This window comes from Pantherophis guttatus, chromosome 10 (genome assembly GCF_059756535.1).
Source record: "Pantherophis guttatus breed Tessera chromosome 10, ASM5975653v1, whole genome shotgun sequence".
NCBI classification, from domain to species: Eukaryota; Metazoa; Chordata; class Lepidosauria; order Squamata; family Colubridae; genus Pantherophis; species Pantherophis guttatus.
In genome coordinates, this window is record NC_142072.1 from 15,058,847 (window position 1) to 15,083,250 (window position 24,404).

Below are 24,404 nucleotides of genomic sequence, written 5' to 3' on the forward strand. Positions count from 1 at the left end.
GCATTTGATTAAACTCAGTATAGTAAATGTGATAATTCTGTGGTGATTCGTTTAAATATTTTTCCTGGCACATTAAAATACCATTCGTTAGGAATTTTTGAAAGTCCCAAGGGCCACCGTTTAAGGTTTGGAGGGAGCTTTCTAGCTTTGATGAGTTAAATTTTGCAGTTCAGCTCTAAAGAAGCCTCTGGCTTTTCACGACCTACTGAAATTTTACTCCTGAGGCTCAACTACTGCCTATCCTGGAGCAGAGATAGCAAGGCTCCTTATAGCTAAAGATTTAACATCAGCTCAACTTCATTATTTCAGACTTGGTCTGGGAATACTGACCATCAAAGCTTCGGGCATTTCTGTGGAAAGCTGCATTTGGCTCCTATCCGACTTCATTTTTGACCATTCTGCCTGACAGTGTTAATACTACTTTATAATGCCTTGGTAAGACCACACTTGGAATACTAGATAGATAGATAGATAGATAGATAGATAGATAGATAGATAGAGAGAGAGAGAGAGAGAGACAGACAGACAGACAGACAGACAGACAGATAGGGAGGGAGATGATAGATAGATAGATAGATAGATAGATAGATAGATAGATAGATAGATAGATAGATAGATAGACAGACAGACAGATAGGGAGGGAGGGAGGAGAGAGATGATATAGATAGATAGATAGATAGATAGATAGATAGATAGATAGATAGATAGATAGATAGATAGATAGATAGACAGACCGATAGGGAGGGAGGGAGGGAGAGAGATGATAGACAGACAGACAGACAGACAGACAGACAGACAGATAGATAGGGAGGGAGGGAGGGAGGGAGGGAGGGAGAGAGATGATAGATAGATAGATAGATAGATAGATAGATAGATAGATAGATAGACAGACCGATAGGGAGGGAGGGAGGGAGAGAGATGATAGACAGACAGACAGACAGACAGACAGACAGACAGACAGATAGATAGATAGATAGGGAGGGAGGGAGAGAGATGATAGATAGATAGATAGATAGATAGATAGATAGATAGATAGATAGATAGATAGACAGACCGATAGGGAGGGAGGGAGGGAGAGAGATGATAGACAGACAGACAGACAGACAGACAGACAGATAGATAGATAGATAGACAGACAGATAGGGAGGGAGGGAGGGAGGGAGGGAGGGAGGAGAGAGATGATATAGATAGATAGATAGACAGATAGATAGATAGATAGATAGATAGATAGATAGATAGATAGGGAGGGAGGGAGGGAGGGAGGGAGATGATAGATAGATAGATAGATAGATAGATAGATAGATAGATAGATAGATAGATAGACAGACAGACAGACAGACAGACAGACAGACAGACAGACAGACAGACAGACAGATAGATAGATAGATAGATGATAGATAGATAGATAGACAGATAGGCAGGGTGGGAGGGAGGGAGAGAGATGATAGATAGATAGATAGATAGATAGATAGATAGATAGAGAGAGAGAGAGGGAGGGAGAGAGATGATAGATAGATAGATAGATAGATAGATAGATAGATAGATAGATAGATAGATAATAGATAGATAGATAGATGGATGCCTTCAAACGTTGTGGGTGCTCCATCACTGGAGGCTTTTAAGAAGAGACTGGACAGTGATTTGTCTGGAATAAGATAGCAGGGGGTTGGACTAGAAGACCTCCAAGGTCCCTTCCAACTCAGTTATTCTGTAGGTCTCATTTACAGACACAATATTTATAAGCAAATCAGAATGAGGATCGGGGAGTCTCTAGATCGTTTCCAGGGTTATTTATTCAATTAGAACAATAATTGTGAAACTGCGACTGATACTTCGACAAGGCTCTGAATCCACAAAGGAAGGAAGAAGTCCTGCAAACTCCAAATGCTTGTACCGGCACACCAAACTCTACAAATTCAGCATTTCTTCCCGACGAATGCCCCTCTCCACAACGTCTCCTTAAATCTCAGTCTCCAGGTTTGCCTTGTGAAGAGGGGTGGGGTGTTCTCCTCCCGAGTCGTCAGGTCAGCCTGCGCTGTTCCACCTTCTCTCCACTCTCCGTGCTCAGAGATCAAGAGGGGGCAGTCCTTGCTCATTGCCTGAACCCCATCTCTCCTCATGTCCACTGCTTGCCCTCTCTCAGTCATCCTGCTCCCATTCCTCCCTGCTAACAAGCCATCCCAATCCTGAGAGGCCCTGGCATCCCTGGGCCTGCATGCCTGGGCCTGCTCCACCCCACATTCCTTCAAAAGATTGTAAACAGAACTACAAAACAGAACCGTTAAAACAAAATGAATGCAGTGTTCCAATATCTCAGGGGCTGCCACAAAGAAGAGAGGGTCAACCAATTCTCCAAAGCACCTGAAGGCAGGACAAGAAGCAATGGATGGAAACTAATCAAGGAGAGAAGCAACCTAGAACTAAGAAGAAATATCCCGGAAACGGATATTTAAATAATTATAAAATATTTAATAAACCAGCGGAACAGCTTGCCTTCAGAAGTTGTGGGTGCTTCAACACTGGAGGTTTTCAAGAAGAGATTGGACAGGCATTTGTCTGAGATGGTGTAGGGTCTCCTGCTTGAGCGGGGGGTTGGACTAGAAGACCTCTAAGGTCCCTTCTAACTCTGTTATTTTGTCATTCTGAATGGGTCAAGAGAAAGAGGAAGATTGGGAGTTGATAGGTAAAGTTGACAGGGAAAAAAAGGCAATGTATAAAGCTGTGGGGAGACATGGGGAAAGCAAGAATGGCTTGCAAAGACATTAAGATGTGAAAGAAGAGAGAATGGTGTGGGCGTAGATTAGATTTTAATGTCTTCCTTTCATTTTCTCTTATCTCATGCCTTTACATTTTGGGGGGTTTACTGTTTCTTACTGTTTTGCTGTGCTTTATATAACTGTTGCTTACGCTGAAAGGCAATAGCATGATATCTATGTTTATATGCATGTAATCTCTTTTATCCTTGCTATTCATAGACTCTTATCTCCCAGTGCTTCTTAACTGAGAATGCCCTGGTGCTTCTCAGCACTAATTTTCTTAGCTCAGGAAGCAATTGAAATGCATAAATTAGCTGTGTTTGGAGCGATGTGCTTATCTGTCTTTCCCCAGGAGTCTGTCACAGGCGCACATGCCCTCTCTCTCTCTCTTTCTCTCTCTCCCTCACTCACACACACAAACACACACACACTCGTGGGAGAAATAGGGACCATCTTTTCTTCTATGAAATCTGAAAGGCAAATTAAAAAGGATCTAACAACAAGGACCTAAAGCAGGGGTGTCCAACCTCGGCAAGTTTAAGACTTACGGACTTCAACTCCCAGAATTCAACTCCCAGAATTGAAGTCTTAGAATTGCCAATCTCAGACACCCCTGTTTTAAAGTTATTTTCATTCTCTTCAAGCCACAAACCCTCCGAAGGGCACAGCCTGCTATGAAACAAAAGTTTAAGTGAAATAAGATTCAAGTGTGCAAAAAAACAACAACGATGGCTTGATCCGTACACAGCTGTTGGAATTGACAGCCTGTGATTCAACGGTGCCCTCTCTGCATATCATTGTGAATATAAACTAATTCTTTTCTAGTGCAAGTGGGTGTGTCATAGTATTAATCATCCAAGTGGTAATTGAACATTGATTGCTGAAAGCCTTAGCAAAGGGACTCTAGAAGCAGGGGTGAAATTCAGCAGGTTCTAACAAGTTCTGGAGAACCAGTAGCGGAAATTTTGAGTAGTTTGGAGAACCAGCAAATACCACCTCTGGTTGGCCCCAGAGTGGGGTGGGTATGGAGATTTTGCAGTATCCTTCCCCTGCCACGCCCACCAAGCCACGCCCACAGAACCAGTAAGGAAAAATTTTGAATTTCCCCCCTGTCTAGAAGCCCTTGTCCTACCTCCATGTGATTGGAGACAAACCATCTGCCCAGAAGTGGACTAATCTAAAGCTTATCCCCATCACAATCCTATCCCCCAGGCTCGCCCACAAACTGAACTGTGCTAGACTTTGAAATATGCACGATTTCCCAAAGTTTACAATGCCATGTTCCAGTCAAAAATGGCTGAGCTAACAAAAGCAATCAAGAGAGAAATTGAGAAATTCAAAAGAATGCATTTCCTTACAGAAAACCAGCATATAAAGCGTATGTATGTAGGGAAAGAAGGGACGCAGTGGCTCAGTGGCTAAGATGCTGAGCTTGTCGATCGAAAGGTCGGCAGTTCAGCGGTTCGAATCCCTAGTGCCATGTAACGGGGTGAGTGTTGTGACCTAGACTTCCTGAGTCATTAAAACACACGAGTAGTCCCAAGAACCTCTTTTACTGCAACAGCTATGAATTACGTTCATTCACAGCTGAGTCCCAATTAGTTGCAAAAAGTCCTTCGGGAGAAATCCTTGGGGTAATCACCAACCTTTATCTCCCTTGACACTCTGCCAAAAACCTACTTGGCAAAGCCACACGGATTCCAGAATCAAATAGAGATGCCGACTGGGAACAGAATAACAACGTTGCTTTCCTGCAAAGGGTTTATACGGAATGAAGGAATAAGTGAGAATAACTGATACCCATGAATACACATTGGTAGGAGCTGCAAAGGGACGCGGTGACTCAGTGGCTAAAACACTGAGCTTGTCGATCGAAAGGTTGGCAGTTCAGCGGTTCGAATCCCTAGTGCTGCGTAACGGGGTGAGCTCCCTTTCCTTGTCCCAGCTTCTGCCAACCTAGCAGTTTGAAAGCACATAAAAAATGCCAGTAAAAAAATAGGGACCACCTTTGGTGGGAAGGTAACAGCGTTCCATGCGCCTTTGGCATTTAGTCATGCCAGCCACATGACCACGGAGACGTCTTTGGACAGCGTTGGTTCTTCAGCTTTGAAACGGAGATGAGTACCGCCCCCTAGAGTTGGGAACGATTAGGACATATGTGCGAGGGGAACCTTTACATTTACCTTTTATGTAGGGAAAAGATACAGTCAAAGATTCTTTACATTAGAAAAAAGGTTTTCGATGTGCGGTTAAGGGAAACGTGCAAAAGGATGCTTATGTGTTATTATTTTTTAAGTAACTGACAAACTGATAAAGGGACATGATGAAAGTATTCTAACCTTGGGAAGATGAGCAACCTGTCAATCCTGAAATGAACACATGCTCTCACCCTAGTTTTCTTTAGGGCTAAGATGGATCTTCTGTCAGAGGGAAGGACAACTGCAGCTACTTAGTGTTCCAGATTATATTGTTTTAATCTATCATGAATTCAGCTGGAGAGGAAAAGGTCCATTTATTATAGTGGTGAAGGTGCTGACCTAGAAACCAGGAAACTGTTCGTTCTTAGTCCTTCCTTAGGCATGAAAGCTAGTTGAGTGACTTTGGACCAATTGCCAAGAGATTGTAAGTTCTAGCCCCGCTTTAGGCATGAAAGTTGACAGGTTGATTTTGGGCCAATCACCAGGAGACTGTAAGATCTAGTCTTACCTTAGGCAAGACAACTGACTGAGTGACTTTGGACCAATTGCCAAGAGATTGTAAGTTCTAGCCCCGCCTTAGGCATGAAAGTTGGCAGGTTGACTTTGGGCCAATCACCAGGAGAATGTGACTTCTAGTCCTACCTGAGGCATGAAAGCCATCTGGGTGACTTTGGGCTAACTGCCAAGAGACTGTAAGTTCTAGTCCTGCCTTAGGCATGAAAGCTGGCAGGGTGACTTTGGGTCAGTCACTCTGTCTCCAGCCAACTCACCTCATAGAATTGTTGTTATCGGGAAAATAGGCCAAGGAAGGAATATCAGACATGTTCACTGCCTTGAGCTACTTACAAAATATTTGAGATGGGATAAAAATATAATAAATCTAATAAATATTACGAATGAGTTATAATACAAGTAGTTCTTGGCTTATGACCACAACTGAGTCTGAAATTTCAGTTGCTACGCCGAACAGTTGTCAAGTGGGTATTGCCCATTTTAAGACATGGGGCTGGCATTTAGCCTATTGCCCCAAACAATCTGGGTCCTCATTTTACCCACCTCGGAAGGCTGGAAGGCTGAGTCAACCTTAACAACTGTCTTACTTAGGGATGGAAACTTTGCATTCAGTTGTAGTCATCAGTCAAGGACTATCTGTATACCCCCCCCTTCCCCAAAATGCATACCATGGAATTGGAAAGAAACGTTTTCAGTCTTCAGAGTTCTATTCAGGTTGCCATTGGTTTATCACATCCTTTTTCATGAGATTTTATACCGCTGTCCTTTCCTAGCCCTTCTGGGCGCCATCTCAGAGCCATAGAATACGTTCCATCATTATTAGACCGTTCGGGGGAGAAGGGAAGACGCTCCCTGAATTGTCAATATCTCAGGAGCGGTAGGGAAGTTTTCAACAGAAGCTGTTTTATGTTTTTCCAACTATAAGTTGAATATATTACTGAAATAAGCCAGATAATGCAAACATTATGTTATGATGGAGATAATACATGCTGCTGTTGCAGAGAAATTTTTCTGCTTCTGAAAAAGCTAACCTTCCTTCGGCAACAGCAATTTAATGAGCATATTCATGAGAACAAGTAAAATTAGGTTACAGTCACAAATCTCTCTCTCTTTTTTTTTTAAAGAGAGAGATTTATTCATCTTTTATTTATCTTCCTGACTTTATCTTTGTCTTCTCCTCCTGATTTATCCTACAAAAGATCAGCATCGTTTCAATCCTTTCATCATTTAAGCTCTGAGTATTGATTGGCCTTCTCTCTCTCTCTCTCATGACAGCTTATGAAATATATATAGCGAGTGTCTTTACTTCTGGTCTTTAACATTTTGCCGAAGTCTCACTGTAGGAAGAGGCTTCCTTCTGCAAAACGCTGAAAACAAGGGAAACAGTCAAACAGAGAAGCAAAGACAGGGGTTGACGAAATGCGGGGAAGTAACTTTCCAAATATAGCAAAGCTTCAGTCAGTCAATCATCACCCACAGAATAGTTCTTTTTTTAAAAGCCTTTTTTAAATATCAAAACAAGTTTATTAAAGGAGTTGAAAGATAAACCAAATTATAACAAAATGTGGAAGGTAGTGCCCAGGGATTGAGTCATCTGGTATGTCCCATTTGTACTGTGGCAGTGCAGTGGTTAGAAAGCAGTATTGCAGGCTAACTCTGCCCATTGCCAGGAGTTCGATCCTACACCGGCTCAAGGTTGACTCAGCCTTCCATCCTCCTGAGGTGGGTAAAATGATGACCAGATTGTTGGGGGTGATAGGCTGACTCTGTAAACCGTCTAGAGAGGGCTGTAAGGCACTGCGAAGCGGTATATAATTCTAGGTGCTATTGCTATTTCATATTCCATCTCATCTGATGTCTCCAAATTCTTTAAACATGCTAGAAGAGGGGTGTCAAACTCGATTTCATTGAGGGTCGCATCAGGGTTGTGTTTGACTTTGGGGGGCTGGGGTGGGCATGACCAGGGTGGGCATGGCCAGCTTGATGTCACTCATGTCGGGGGCCCCTGTGGTGGTCCGGGTGCTGTGCCAGCAAAAACGGGCTCCCAATTAAGTTCCGTTTTCGACTGGGACAACCTTCTGCAACTCTCTGCCAGCGAAAATGGAGCTTGGCAGAGCCGCATGTGGCCTTCCTGAACTCCGTTTTTGCTGGCAGAGGCACCATGGGCTGGTCCTTCACTGTTTCCAGGGTGGCCCTGTGGACCAAATCTAAGCACCCCATGGGCCAGATCCAGCTCATGGGCCTTGAGTTTGACACCCGTATGCTAGAAATCTTCTTTAGGTCCATTGGGTGAACCCAAACATCCTTTCTGAATGCCTGAATGAATTATTCTCTTCCTAATAACATACACAGAACATCAGCATTGGAAGGAACCTTGGAGGTCTTCTAGTCCAACATCCTGCTCAAGCAGGAGACCCTATGCCATTTCAGACAAATGGTTGTCCAGTCTCTTCTTCAAATCCTTGACTTTTGAAGAAGAGCTTTTCCACTGGTTGATTGTTCTCACTGTCAGGAAATTTCTCCTTAGTTCTAGGTTCCTTCTTTCCCTGGTTAGTTTCCATCCATCGGTTCTTGTCTTGCCTTCTGGTGCTTTGGAAAATAAGTTGACCCCTTCTTCTTTGTGGCAGCCCGTCAAATATTGGAACACTGCTATCATGTCATCCCAGTCCTTCTTTTCACTAGACTAGACATACTCAATTCCTGCAATCATTCTTCATATGTTTTAGCCTCCAGCCCCTAATCATCTTGGTTACTCTTCTTTGCACTCTTTCCACAGTCTCTTTTCACATCTCTAGTGAAAATCTCTGAGGTGTCTTTTCACATGTATAGCTGCCATCCAAGAGGTTCATGGTGAACATACATGCAAGAGGAGCTGAGGAACCAGTAAATGAGAGGCCAAGGATATGGGAGAGAACTTGTTATTGTTGTTGTTGTTGTTGTTAGTTGCGAAGTCGTGTCCAACCCATCGCGACCCCATGGACAATGTTCCTCCAGGCCTTCCTGTCCTCTACCATCCTCTGGAGTCCATTTAAACTCATGCCGACTGCTTCAGTGACTCCATCCAGCCACCTCATTCTCTGTCATCCCTTTCTTTTTTTGCCCTCAATCTTTCCCAGCATTAGGCTCTTCTCCAATGAGTCCTTCCTTCTCATTAGGTGGCCAAAGTATTTGAGTTTCATCTTCAGGATCTGGCCTTCTAAAGAGCAGTCAGGGTTGATCTCCTCTAGGACTGACCGGTTTGATCACCTTGCAGTCCAAGGGACTCTCAGGAGTCTTCTCCAGCACCAGGGTTCAAAGGCCTCAATTCTTTGGCACTCAGCCTTCCTTATGGTCCAACTTTCAAAGCCATACATGGCAACTGGGAAAACCATAGCCTTGACTATGAGAGAACTAGCTACCATAAAAATGAAATGCTCAATAGCAAAAGCAAGGCAAGGCAAGGCAAAATCTTTAGTTCAGCCACTGACCAGCACCAATTCATGTTAGAAAGATCGCAACCATTCCATTCTACAAACTATGAAAAAATAACCACAATTAGAATACTAGCACAAAGCTCATATTTAGCTATTGCTAAAATAAATATAAACATTTATGTATACCTGCTTTGGAGGAAGGAACAAAAATCAAAGTTACATACACAAGCTATAACGTCATTCTAGTGTTAAAATCTACATGCAAAGTTGGAATTAGTAAACAAACTGTTTTTCTGGCATTCTGACCTGAAACTGCTTATAGGTACTTAGTTTGGACAACAGCAGACAAAACATTCATGGACCACTAGGTTATGTCCCCCCACCCTTCATAGTAGGAGGTGTTTTACTTCTATATGGAGTGAATCAGTGGTGGATTGCTCCCGGTTCTGTCCGGTTCTTGTGAACCGGTAGTAAAAGCAGCGGGAGACTCCACCCACCCGCCTGGACGTCATAATTTATGTGCGCTCCCATTGCAAACTAGTGGTAAAGGTAAGTAGAACCCACCCCTGGAGTGAATCTTTCAGAAACAGGACTATTTACTCCAACATTTTCAAATTTGTTGCAGACCTGCATTTTTGTTGGTTCTCCCTTTGGATGATGAGCATCTTTTGGGGGCAGGGAGGGGGTTGGGGGTTAGCAAAGCAGATGCAGCACTATCTGTCATTCAACCAACCTTTTAGCAGATACTCCTTGGAGGTTTAATAGAAGAGATCAGGAAGCGTAGAAGAGATGGGCAAATGATTACAGCCCTAATTCCTCTTGCAGCTCCTAAAAGGTAAAAGGTAAAGGTTCCCCTCGCACATATGTGCTAGTCATTCCTGACTCTAGGGGGCGGTGCTCATCTCCGTTTCAAAGCCAAAGAGCCAGCGCTGTCCGAAGACGTCTCCGTGGTCATGTGGCCGGCATGACTTAACGCCAAAGGCTCACGGAACGCTATTACCTTCCCACCAAAGGCGGTCCCTATTTTTCTACTTGCATTTTTTATATGCTTTTGAACTGCTAGGTTGGCAGAAGCTGGGACAAGGAACGGGAGTTCACCCCATTACGCAGCACTAGGGATTCGAACCGCTGAACTGCCGACCTTTCGATTGACAAGCTCAGTGTTTTAGCCACTGAGCCCTTTGCAGCTCCTACCAATGTGTATTCATGGGTATCAGTTATTCCCATTTATTCCTCCATTCTGTATAAACAATACTATGCCATATACACAACCCACAGCAGCACCAGAGATTTCAGGCTAAAACGCAGCCAGTGAATCACTGCTGTTTTATAGAAGTCTGCCACCAGGCATAGATCAAAATCAAGGTGACACATCATCTCTAAAGAACGTGCTTCGGTTATGATGGCTCGAAGGTATTTTTCTCGTTCTTTTCCTGTCCCTCTCCCCTTTCCGGGTATTTCTTGGCAGTAAGATTCTCTGAGGGTGGCAAAATCAGTTTTCAGTGGCATTTTATATGCAGCTGAAAATGTGGTAGGATTTGATCAATGTATTTCAATGTATTTTTATAGAGAGATTTCACTATGGTGATATAGATTTTATTTCCACAATGGACCTGGCAGTGTCTGTTAAGGGCCAAGGAGCCTTTAGTTTTATGGAAGAAGTAGGGAATATGTCCTCAGATATTATTTTTGAGTGGGAACGATGTTGTTCTGATCCAGCTCCCCAAACATGACAAACCCTCTGAAGTTAACTCAAAGATTTCTTTATTAGGAGCGCCAGCAGCCCCGACAAAAAGTTTCTCTCTCACCGCAGGCTAACATGTCCGGCTGGCCAGGAGATGAATAATTGTCTGCCACATCTATTCATCTCTGCCCCCTGCCTTTTATCCCCAGAGCTAGGGTGGGGCTTCACTAGTAGTGGTGGTTCTTCGGTCCCAAGGACCGGCCCATAGATTTCCACTGCTCTTCTCTCCTCTGCCTTCTGCGCATCTACGCGTCAGCACTGAACCCAGCTATTCCTCCTCTTCCTTATCAGCCATCTCCAGATGTGGGGACTGTTGACTCTCCATCTGAGGGCTGACGGACGGCCCAGGCTCTGCCTCTGTCTCTCTCTCTCTGCCAGCTCCATTCCCTCTTTCCCCTCGGAGCTCTCAGGTTGCCTTGATGCTGACCCTGACTCCCATGCCTCCTCCTCCTCCTCTGATTCTGCTGCTGGAGGGGCTGGCCACAACAGATGTAGCCACACCTTTCCAAAATAAGGTAAAGGTTTCCTCTACTCAGTTGTGTCCAAGTCTAAGGGATGGTACTCATCCCCATTTCTCAGCTGAGGGAGCCAACATTGTCCGAAGACATTTCCATGGTCCTGTGGCCAGCATGACTATTTGCTGAAATTGCACAGAACACTTTTACATTCCCACCAAAGTGGTACCTATTTATATACTTGGCTTTGCATGCTTTCGAACTGCTAGGTTGGCAGGAGCTGGACCAAGAGACGGGAGCTCACCCCATCACATGATGCTCAGGTCTCGAACCGGGGCTGTCAGCTTTCCAGCTGACGAGCTCAATGTCTTTAAGCGCTGAGCCATCGCGCCCCCCCCCTTTTCCAAAATAGCCAGAATCATTAAAAGCAAAATATGTTTTCTAAAGGAAGGCTCTTAAGACAAATTCCTTGTGTGTCCAATCACACTTGGCCAATAAAAAATTCTTTCTATCTATCTATCTATCTATCTATCTATCTATCTATCTATCTATCTATCTATCTACCTACCTACCTACCTACCTACCTACCTACCTACCTACCTACCTATCTAGGATTCTCCTAAGAAAGATTTTGCCAGGAATGAGTGCAAGTGATCCAACATAATATTTGTGTGGGTGTGCATGCAGGTCAGTAGTGGGTTCCAAAATCAGTTGCTACCGGTTGCGCACGTACGTGCTCATGCATGCGCGCAACAGTTCTGCGCATGGCCACCTGTCCGGGTGGGTGGGAGGAGCCTCCCGCCACCGCCACTACAGTGGTAGCAACCCACCACTGATGCAGGTGTGCATTTTTTACCTATACACACACTCTCCAATATATAGTTTTGTAGATGAGATGCAGAGTAGCTCTAATCAGATGCAGATTTTATTTATTTATTTAATCAATTGATTGCCTGTTTTTCATTCAGGAGATCAAGACACTGTACACATGGCATTCCTTCCTAATTTTTCCCTGGGAATTTGAGATTAAGAGAGATATTAATTCACATTCAACAGTGAGCTTCCCTAGTTGAGTTTGGACCAGAATCTGTGTGCACAGGTTGTCCTCGACGTACGACCATAATTGAGCCCAAAATTTCTGTTGCCAAGCAAGACAGATGTTAAGTGAATCTTGCTCTGTATTACGATCTTTCTCGACACAATTGTTAAGTTAGCAATATGGTTGTTGAGTGAATGTGGTTTGCCCATTGAGTTTGCTCGTCAGAAAGTCACAAAAAGGGATCACATGACCCCAGGATATTGCAGCCATCATAAATACATGCCAGTTGATAAGCGTCCAAATTTTGATCACATGTCCACGGAGATGCTGCAATGATTGTAAGTGTGAAAAATAATCACAAGCTACTTTTTTCAGTGCTGTTGTAACTTCGAACAGGCACTAAGCAAATGATTGTAAGTCGAGGACTAACTGTATTTATTTCAAATGTATTTATAAGATTCTCATATCGTCGTTTCAAACTTGCCAGAAATAGTTGGTCAGCACATGTATTCGAGCCATGATTTTGTGGCTTCAGGATCAGAGGTGAGTTTCAGCAGGTTCTGACCAGTTCTGGAGAACTGGTAGCGGAAATTTTGAGTAGTTTGGACTGGCCCTGCCCCCATCTATTCTCTGCCTCCCAAGTCCCAGCTGATCGGAGGAAATGGGGATTTTACAGTATCCTTCCCCTGTCTTACCCACCAAGCCAAGCCATGCCTACCAAGCCACACCCACAGAACTGGTAGTAAAAATTTTTGAAACCCATCACTGATGATGGCTAACGAGCCAGAAATAGATCTATATAAGTCTCTCACCAGGCAGCAAGAGCTTGCTGGCTGCCAGAAAGAAAAAAGCCCAGAATCGAGTGGATGTGATTCCACTGAGCTATATAGATCCTAAGAACATTGGCATTAAATGAAAGGCTGGTTTTAAAAAGTAAAAGTGCCAACAGACGGAAGACAAACATTTGAAAAATCCTTTTTCTTTTTCTTCTCTCACTCAATAATGATCTTCTCCCTGTCCCCATTCTTGAATTTTTTACTCTCTCTAACAGGCACAGCGATGTTGGGCATTTGCGATTTGTCAGCCCATGACAGTTACGCCTAGTTTGTAACAAGTTTTGAAACTTCACACACATATACTCAGCCGTGGATTTATTCAGAAGGTCAGCGGTTTTTTTTCCATGGTGACTGGAGAGATTTCTTAATGCAAACCTGGCCAAAGAGTGAAATAAATAAATAAAACGGTAGAAAATAATGATTTCCCCTCCCCCAAAGGATTTAGCCCTGTGTTGGCACCTCTAATGGAGCCTTCTCAGATCAAGGATCAGTAAAGAAGCTATACACCGGCAGTAAAAACAAAGGAGTCTCTGCTTTCTTACAGCAATATAGTCAACATAAAAAGGTATCCTAGAACAGACTGAAAATCAGCTGTAAAAACAGTATCTCTTGCTGGAGGGACAGAATGTTTTCAGGAATAGGAAGGATGGATTTCAGCACCATATAAACAATGACACAGCCTGGGTGAAGCATCCTTTGCTGCTTACATCCTTCAGAAACCCAGAAATACATTAAATGAATGGTTTCCTCCCTTTTTTTAAATCAACTGATTAAAAGCACAAGGAGACGAGCATGGGTACCAAATACAGTAAATGACACGTAGATGTCATTTACATGTACATGTAGACATGTACTACTAGATGAGAGATTTTATTTATTTATTTATTTATTTTATTTGTCAAACATGCATAAGATAACAGATATAAGTATAAACATGATTATGAATACAGGATATGGATACGAATAAATGGGAACAGTAGGACAGGGACGGTAGGCGTGCTGGTGCGCTTATGCACGCCCCTTAAAGATTTCTTAGGAATGGGGTGAGGTCAACAGTAGACAGTCTAAGGTTAAAGTTATGGTGGTTAGGGGATGTAACCACAGAGTCAGGTAGTGCATTCCAGGCATTGACCACTCTGTTGCTGAAGTTGAATTTTCTGCAATCGAGTTTCGAGAGGTTTACCTTAAGTCTGTATCTTTTGTGTGCTCGTGTATTATTGCGGTTGAAGCTGAAGTAGTCATTGACAGGTAGGATGTTGAAGCGGATAATTTTGTGTACTATGCTTAGGTCAGACTGAAGGCGGCCTAGTTCTAAATTGTCTAAACCCAAAATTTCAAGCCTCGTGGCATAAGGGATTCTGTTGTGAGCAGAGGAATGGAGGACTCTTCTTGTGAAATACCTCTGGATATTAGATAGCACAGAAGAAAGGAGAAACGGATAACAGTGAAGAAGCAAGCAAGGGTATTTGGTGAAGAAGGCAAGCAAATTTAGGTAAGGTGGGTATCAGGCTGTCAGAGAAGCAAGGAAAACAAAACTAGAATATGTATCTGGAATGTATCCTAGGAAATGGCAGTCATTTATGCTAGTTGACCATTTCTCTGCAAACGTCAGAAAGGTACGTCAGAATTTATAGCTAGTCAGAACTTAAACTCTTCACGTTCTCCTTCAGCATGGTCCTCTCTGATAAGTCAGCTTGAATTTCTTCTTATCTCTTGCCTTCACATTCTTTGTTGGAGACAGATCCATGTTTACATTCTCAGCATTCCTGTGCTCCCCTTCAGATTATGTCCGCCAAACTAGACTGTTACAGATTAACAGAGTTGGAAGGGACCTTGTAGGTCATCTAGTCCAACCCCCGCAACTACACCATTTCTGACAAATGGCAGTCTAATCTCTTCTTGAAAGCCTCCAGTGATGAAGCTCCCACAACTTCCAAAGGCAGCTTCTGTTCCATTGGTTGATTGCTCTCACTGTCAGAAAAGTTCTCCTTATTTCCAAGTTGAATCTCTCCTTGATCAGTTTCCATCCATTATTCCTTGTCTGGCCTTCAGGTCCTTTGGAAAATAGTTTGACCCCCCCCTTTCGGTGGCAGCCCCTCAAAAATTGGAACACTCCTATCATGTCTTCCCTGGTCCTTCTTTTCAGTAGACTAGCCATGCCCAGTTCCTGTAACCATTCTTTGTAGTCTGTAATCTTCTAGACATTAACTGAGCCCTGATACCAGGAAAGGACTCAGGAGAATCTATCTTTTCTGTCACTTGACTTCAGTCAAAACATATACCACTGTTCTATTCCATTTTACCTCATGTTGTTTTGCTGGTTTAATAAGAATGTATGTATGTATTATTATTTTTTTGCAAAGAATGAGCCCCAGTGTCATTTGCAATTTATCTCATTCTCCTTATCTCCTCCTTCTAGATACACCAAGTTGAAAACTGCCACCAACATCTATATCTTCAATTTAGCCCTGGCAGATGCCTTGGCCACCAGTACTCTGCCCTTCCAGAGTGCTAAGTATCTGATGGAGACCTGGCCATTTGGGGAACTGCTTTGCAAAGTCGTCCTCTCCATAGACTACTATAATATGTTCACCAGCATCTTCACCCTGACGATGATGAGCGTAGACCGGTACATTGCCGTCTGCCACCCGGTCAAGGCCTTGGATTTCCGGACCCCGGCTAAAGCGAAGTTAATCAATGTTTGCATCTGGGTTCTCTCCTCTGTGGTTGGAGTGCCTATCATGGTCATGGCTGTCACTAAATCTCAAGGCAAGTGGTCTGCCGTTGAATTCCAGTCACTTCCCCGAAGACTACCCAATCTGGGCAATGATCAGGATGTGGTTCCCACTGCTAAATTGACACAGACCTTTGGGGTACAAGGACTTTTTCTGTCCTGTAGTAGCGAAGGAACTTCTATTCTATGAGCATCAGTGGCGCAGTGGTTAGAGTGCAGTACTGCAGGCTAGTTCTGCTGACTGCCGGCTGCCTGCAATTTGGCAGTTCGAATCCCACCAGGCTCAAGGTTGACTCAACCTTCCATCCTTCCAAGTTGGTAAAATGAGGACCCAAATTGTTGGGGGCAATAGGCTGACTCTGAGAAGGTTGTAAAGCACTTTGAAGTGGTATATAAGTCTAAGTGCTATTTTTTTTTTTTTAATTTGATTTATATGCCGCCCTTCTCCGGAGACTCAGGGCGGCTTACAGTGCGTTAAGCAATAGCCTTCATACTTTTGTATATTTATACAAAGTCAGCTTATTGCCCCCACAAACTGGGTCCTCATTTAACCTACCTTAGAAAGGATGGAAGGCTGAGTCAACCTTGAGCCTTGGAGAGATTCGAACCAGCAGAAAATTGCAGGCAGCTGTGTTAATAACAGGGTGCTTTAAACCACTGTAGTACCAAGGCTCTATTGCTATTCAGTTTATTTCTCAGGGGTGATTCTGTTATATAGGAAGCAGGCTTACCTATGGGGCTAAGGGAGGAACGTTCATATTTTGGTAAAAAGTTGGTTTTGTAAATAATGCCCCTCCGTGTACAGGTAGTCCTCGTCTTACAACAGTTCATTTAGTGACCACTTGAAGTTGCAACATCATTGAAAAAAAGCGACTCGTGACCATTTTTCACACTTATGACTATTGAAGCATCCCCATGGTCACATGATTTGCATTGGGATGCTTGACAACTGACTCACATTGATGATGGCTACAGTGTCCCGGAGTCATGTGATCGTGTTTTGTGACCTTCTGACAAGCAAAGTCAATGGGGAAGCCAGATTCACTTAAGAACCATGTTAGTAATTTAACAGCTGCAGGGATTCACTTAACAAAGGTGGCAAGAAAAGTCGTAAAATGGGGCAAAAAGTCAAATTTCTCACTTAACAACATGAATTTTGGGCTCAATTGTGGTCATAGGTTGAGGACTACCTGTACTGTCTTGGAAATTATATCAAGATTTCTATGCTCATTCATTATTCCTGTTCACACAACATATTGAAATGGGTTGTGGGGTAGGGATAACAAAAGCATACAAACTCCAAACCCCAGTCAATTAATCCAGGCAGAAAAAGGGTTATTTGGGGCTAATTGAATATCTTCCTGATCCCATACAAGCTACTAACTTGATAGGTAGCTGTCCCTGAATCTTTGTCAACTGAGACAAAGTCCTAGAGAAGCCCTGTGAAAACACAGTTGCCCTAGGCACTCTATCTCGATGACTGGTTTGTTTTGTACTTTCTCCCAGTCTGCATCCATAAGGAATTATGACAAAGGGTGGAAATGATGAGAGAGAGCACACACTCCTTCCCAACTATCAATAGTCTATTTAAAAAGGAAAGTGGAAGGAAGCAATGGCCTTTCCTTTTAACCTCCATTGTAGCAGTTGAGAAGATTAAAAGCATGGATATTGTCCAACTGATCTATTCATCCTGGATTGTGTCCTACTATAAAGGTCAATTAATTGACTAGGAATATACTCCCAATGTTGGGAATGGACGGGATGGTCAATTAATTGACTAGGAATATGCCCCCAATGTTGGGAATGGACGGGATGGTCAATTAATTGACTAGGAATATGCTCCCAATGTTGGGAATGGATGGGATGATAGAGGAAGGATGAGATGGTTAGATAATGTCTTAGATGCACATCTTAGATGCACATCTAAGATGAACATCATTTTTTTTTTAATTTGATTTATATGCCACCCTTCTCCGGAGACTCAGGGTGGCTTACAATGTGCTAAGCAATAGCCTTCATCCTTTTGTATATTTATACAAAGTCAGCTTATTGCCCCCACAACTGGGTCCTCAATTTACCTACCTTAGAAAGGATGGAAGGCTGAGTCAACCTTGAGCCTTGGCGAGATTCGAACCTGCAGTAATTGCAGGCAGCTGGTCTTAATAACCAGCTTAATAACAGGGTGCCTGTTTGAGCCCTGGGCTACACTAACAGCAGCCTCAATCCTGTCCTATATGCTTTCTTGGATGAGAACTTCAAGAGATGTTTTGAGCAAACTCCGGGAGGCAGTGGAGGACAAAGGGAGGCTTGGTGTACCTTGGTGTCCATGTGGTTGCAAAGAGTCAGATATGACTTAGTGACTAAACAGCAACAACAACATCCTCCCAAACTCCCATCAACAAAGCCACTAGTCATTGATGGTTGATGTCAAAAGGGGCTCTACTATGCGATGATGTGCTCCTATGTATAAGAGAATAGCAGTTCTGTTGGCCACTGAGCTATGGTCCTCCTGTTTGTTCATCTCTCATGTTCATACTCTTCTTTCTTTTATTCAGGTGGCATTACAATCTGTCTCCTTCAGTTTCCTGAACCTCAAATATACTGGGATACGGTTACCAAGATCTGTGTTTTTATCTTTGCTTTCTTGGTTCCCATCTTGGTCATCACCGTCTGCTACGGGCTCATGATTCTCCGCTTGAAGAATGTCCGTCTCCTCTCAGGTTCCAAGGAGAAGGACCGCAATCTGCGCCGTATTACGCGCATGGTGCTCATTGTGGTAGCAGCCTTCATCATCTGCTGGACTCCCATCCAGATCTTTGTCATTGTTTGGACTCTGGTTGGCATTGACAAGAAGAACCCTTATGTCATGGCCAGCCTGCATTTTTGTATCGCCCTGGGCTACACTAACAGCAGCCTCAACCCTGTCCTGTATGCTTTCTTGGATGAGAACTTCAAGAGATGTTTTAGAGAGTTCTGCCTCCCGTTCCGATCACGGATGGAGCAGAACAGTTTTAGCCGGGCTCGGAATAGCACACGAGAACGTGTTTCTACCTGCACTCCATCAGAAGTCCTTCATAAGTCAGCATGACTAGACATGGACAGCCACAAAAGAGGTTTCAGCAGAGGAAGCCAAGGGGAAGAACTGCACTCTGAAATTACCCAGGTCACCACCACAGAATTCTAGCCTGAACCTGATGCAGGAGCCATTCAGGAAAAGGCACCACCACAAATCTGGTGAACCTTTCAGAGTTCTTTAGGACATCACTCTCCAAGCTGATGCACTGGGACTACAGTTCTCCAAATTCTTATTAAGCACTTCCAAACACACCTGGAGGACCACATATTTGGGGAAAGACACACTAGGGTTCCCCCCCCCATTCGACCTATGACAAGCCCAATTTCCGTTCTGCAAAATGGTCTCCATTTGTCAATTGTTACATGGCTGCGAATTTCTTAAATTAAAAAAAAAATCTTTACATTTTTTTGAGTGAAGTCTCAAAGAGGCATTCAATGAATGCTGTGTATGCGTGCCCATGTGTACATATACATTTTTGGATTTCTGAAATCAAATGCCTTCAAATGGTTTGAAGAACTCACAGCATCCGTTCCTGCTTCACCGAAGATATTTTTACTTTGGCTTTACCAATTAGTGTCTCGTTGATGGCTTCTTCCTCCCTTCTCTCACCAATTACATGCATTTGACAAACCAGTATCAAATCCTCTTTCACAGTTGCGATGGTTCAATGGAAGCATCCCAAAGTAGCTGAATGGGATGTTTTAAGAAGCCATGCATTTGTAAACCAAACTTTCCAATGGCTACGAAATTTAGTTATCCATTCAGAGAAAGAAAGAGTAGCCTTTGATTTGTAAAGTTGGAGCACTCAAATCTCTGCCTCTGTAGCAACCAGGAAAGCAATGAACCGAAGATACAAAATTCTGCCATTAGTGACTTAATCTCTATGTAATCGGTGTTATTTGGCAGTGCAGGTTAGATTCTTGTGGATGCCATGCCTCATTCAGTGGTGTCCCTTCTATATTGCTTCTCAAAAGGTCAGGAAAAGAAGGAAACCAGGATTCCATATCAAGAGTGGGTTTCCTGGTTCCAGAGAACTATGAACTCTAGATGGAAAGAGATTGAACATTGGAACATTGGAAACAACAACAAAAAAACATTTCATCCCGGGTTTCCCCACGATCCATGGCAAGTTTCCTCCTTGCAGAGTCTCAGTTTCCTCAATGTTCCACACCGTCAGAAAGCAACATAGTGGAGACTACAAATTCAAACCAGGGTCTTGAGCAGTACGAAACCCTTCCTTGTAAACATGTCTTAGGTGTTTTCCTGACTGTTCTGTTGTACGTACCTCCAAAAGCCTCTGCAACATGTTGGTACCTCTGCTCAGGAACTCTATCGTGGAATGAGGGTGTAACTTGATTGTTCTTCACTGTAGATATGAACCTGTGATCAGTACTCCGGTGTTGCTCAGAAGGCAGCTCCTTGGGCCTTAGGCAACTGAGATTGCATGAGGCAGAGCTGAAAATATTGCAGATGAACTTGTGTTCTGCTTGGCAACAAATGAAAGCATTGTATTGGCCCCTGTGAAAACAGAATGCTGGACTATGTAGGCATTAAGTCTGGTCCAGCAGACTTACATTCTTAGATTGCTTAAGTGTTGGATGTTCAGCTACTTCTGTATTGCTATAATTGCCTTACCCGCGTAGAAGCTGCAAATCAGGTGGCCCTTTGCATTCCCCATACAATCTCTAATTCATTTAGAGCTTGTTGTCTGAAAAAGGCATTGATGTGAAATCATTTTGTCAAGTTAAGGAGGATTCCTATTTCAGTGGCTCAATAAATTGCAGTCAATGAATTATGCAATATTTCCTTTTTATTAGGTTGATCAAGAACTGGTGTTAGCCAGTTGGTAAGGATGGCTTCCAAACCAATCTGTAGACAATTTGCTTTGAAAATGATTTCAAAAGAGGTTGTAGAATGTGCTGTTTTTGCATACAGAGGTAGCCCTTGACTTATGACCACAATTGGGATCAGAAATTCCGTTGCTAAGCAAGGCATTGCTTAAGCAAGTCATGTCCAATTTACTGGTAACTGTTTTGTTTTGTTTTTTTGCCATGATTATGGCAGAGTTTCAGGTAAGGATTTTGCAAAAATGCTGAGAAATAACTCCCTTCTTTGTAATTGTCATCCCATTCAAAACTATCTTTTAACATTGGCCACACTCATAACCATCTTCATTTGCCTTCAATGGCATTAAGGTGCCATTCTGACTGCATTGGGATGTTATCCTATTCAAAGAACATTTTCAGACAATAATAATCTCCAAGATAACTTGTTATAGTAAGAGCGGACACTAATAGTAACAGAGACTGGTTATAGCCCTAACAGGGTATGATATTATGACATGGTAGCAGTGTTCCAATATTTGAGGGGCTGCCACAAAGGAGAGAAGGTCAACTTATTCTCCAAAGCACCTGAAGGCAGGACAAGAAGCAACGGATGGAAACTAATCAAGGAGAGAAGCAACCTGGAACTTAGGAGAAAATTCCTGGCAGGGAGAACAGTTAACCAGTGGAACAGCTTGCCACTAGAAATTGTGGGTGCTCCATCACTGGACGTTTTTAAGATATTGGTCAGCCATTTGTTTGAAATAGTACAGGCCAGGGTCTCCTATTTGAGCAGGGCATTGGACTAGAAGACTACTAAGATCCCTTCCAACTCTGTTTTCCTCTTAAATGGCATTATAGAATAGAATATTGGTTTACACGCATAAAAAAACCCAGATTGTTGTTTTCCATGAAATGTTTCATCCATTTAGAATGCCTTGCTTGGAATATTCAATTTGGAAAGACTTTGCCAACATCTTGGGGGTGTGCGTGGAAATAATGGCAAAATACCTCTGTTTTGTTGCCTAGAAAACTTTTATGGTTGTGCCCATATGGATACATGGAATCAATTTTAACTCAAAAATGTTAATATCAGGTTTAAGGGCAGCGTGCATCTATTATTCAAGTCTACAGGAAAGATTTTAGGCTGACATATTGTAGACCAACACTGGGGAGGGCAGAGGTGTTAAGAGGACAAAGAGTCAGCCAATACCTATATTTCCTTTTTGTGTTACCACTACACAATTTACCCCTCTCCAGTCTCCTGCTGTTCTGAGTAGTTTGATGTTCTTCAAAAGGAAGAGAATGTGTGTTCCCTCAAAACCGTGAAGCTCAGGAAGAAGGACTGGTGCTTGGGATTGATCAGGTCATGATAAAGAAATATTTATGAATGACTTTAAATTTTCAGGGCCAGAGGAAATGCGTATGAGAGTTCTGAAGAAAACTGATGATGATATGGCTAAGATTTTATGAATAATCTTTGAGAAATGCTAGAAAATGGCTTGCCAGGGGAGATGGGGATCTCACTCATCCTGAACCCTGGGGACATTCTAAGGCAAATCATAAAGCAATTGATACATAAGCACCTCAGAAACAATGCACTAATCATTATCAGAAGTCACCATGGACTTGCCCTGCAGGATTAATCTGAAAGGCGGATAGCAGGACAATTAAGCAAAAACTGTATTCAAAGAATATTCATGAACAATTCTTCCACCAGTGAGGAAGATAAAAGTAGGGGCACTACTGTTTAAGATTCAGCCCAGTCTCTGTTATTTTCAATTTTTTTAAAAAAAAATAATTTGCATGAGGAGATGGAGGGGAAATTTGCAGTGACACCAAACTGGGAGAAGAGAAACAACATTTAAGGGATTGTGAAGGATTAGAAAAATGAGATAAACATAATAGAGACAAATGCAAAAAAATACGTGTTTAAAAAGCAGAACTCAAATGCACAGGACTGAAGAGGAAATAACTGGACTGGTAATAGAGTCTTTCTTTCCACAAAAACTAAGGAAGTTGAAGAAATAAGAGAGAATAACGGATTTAAATTGCAGGAAGGCAGATGCATATTAGGAAAGGTGGATGGACAGTAGCAGTTCAGCACTCGAATCAATTACATAGAAAGGTTACTCTTTGATTGTACTTGAATAGAAGCTAAATCAAAAGTGTTCGGGGGGGGAGTCAAGATGATTTCTACAGCTTTTCAACAATATCCCCTCCCTGATGTAGAATCTCCCCTTTTCATTTGGATTCCTATACTGAATAGGGGTTGAAGTAGAAGTCCTAAATTGTTCCTTTCGAATGAATGAATGAATGAATGAATGAAGTAAATAAATGAAGAGAATGAATGGAGGGAATGAGTAAATGAATGGAAAGAATAGAGTGAATGAATGGAGTGAATAAGTAAATGAACTGAATGAATGAATGAAGTGGATGGATGGATGGATGGATGGATGGATGGACTGACTGAATGACTGAATGGACTGAATGAATGTAGAGAATGAATGGAATGAATGAGTGAATAAATGAATTAATAAATTAATGCTTGGGGAGGGGTTGAGAGACGCTTGCTACCCGCTGAGCAGTGTTGTCGAGATCAGCCAAACTCCTCACCTTCAAAATCCAAGAGTGAACCAATTTCTCTGTTCTTTAACTTAGATGGCCAAACTGGGCAGGAGAGTTATTTTGCCTCAGCCTTGAGTAAGATATTGTTTTGCTTGGAACTCAGTCTGACTACTTCTCAGAGGTGAGAGCCACAAACCTGGTCAACTGATTCAGGATAGTCTAGCCTTTATTGTCATTGTACATCATGTATACAACGAAATTGGTTTTAGCCACACTGGTGCAATCCATGGGGGGAAAAAAATGAACAACATAAATAGTATAAAGAATAATCCCTATGCAAGTAATTTTTTTTTAATTTGATTTATATGCCGCCCTTCTCCGGAGACTCAGGGCTGCATATAAATCAAAGTAATTGGGGGAAAAAAGAAAAAGAAAGAAAAAGAAAAACTAGTTATACGTTTCCATGTGTGCGTGGAGTGATTGTGGTTGTGTTTAAGAGTCTGACAGCCCAAGGATAGAAACTAGTTTTAAACCTATTTGTTCGGATGGCTAAGCTTTGGTGTCTTCTGCCCGATGGTAGAAGTGCGAAGAGACCCTGACCAGGGTGTGAATCATCTCTGGGTATCTTCCTTAGTCTGCTAAAGCAGTGAGACCTGGCGAGGTCATCCAGTGGTGTTAGAGGGGTAACCGATGGTTTCTTGTGCTGAATTGATCACTCTCTGTAGTGCCTTCCAGTCCGCAGCAGTTAAACCAGTGTACCATACTGTAATGCAATATGTGAGGACACTTTCTATCGTGGACTGATAGAAAGAGGTCATCAGCCGTTGTTCCACCTGATTTTTTCACAGGACTCTGAGGAAATGAAGTCTCTGTTGGGCCTTGTCAATCACCAGGGACGTGTTGTTTTTCCAGGTGAGATCTTGACTAATAAGCACTCCCAAGAATTTAAAAGAGGAAACCCACTCCATCCACCCACCCCTCCATATACAGTGGGGCAGTGGTGAAATGTAAAATTTGTTACTACCGGTTCTGTGGGCGTGGCTTGGTGGTGGTGGGGGTAATATGACTGAGTGGGCGTGGCCAATTTTTTTTTTAACTTTTAAAACCATTTTTTCTACAACCTCTTTGGCCGAAGAGGTTGTAAAAAAAATGCTTTTAAAAGCCTCTGACAATCCCAGCTGACTTGCTTGATCGGCAGAGGCTTTTCTTTTTTTTAAAAAAGCCTCTGACGATCTCAGCTGACTTGCCT

The 24,404-nt window shown here is 42.8% G+C and overlaps 1 protein-coding gene across 1 annotated transcript in view; it reads left to right on the forward strand.

Annotated features, from left to right (window-relative positions):
- The window catches only part of OPRD1 (opioid receptor delta 1), a 33,384-nt gene extending 12,828 nt beyond the window's left edge, over window positions 1-20,556 (forward strand). The window contains exons 2-3 of the mRNA XM_034413624.2: window positions 15,374-15,723; window positions 18,244-20,556. Coding sequence (XP_034269515.1) covers window positions 15,374-15,723; window positions 18,244-18,776 — 883 coding nt within the window. The 3' untranslated portion in view covers window positions 18,777-20,556. The remainder of the gene's footprint in view (window positions 1-15,373; window positions 15,724-18,243) is intronic.
- The last annotated feature ends 3,848 nt before the right edge of the window (window positions 20,557-24,404 follow it).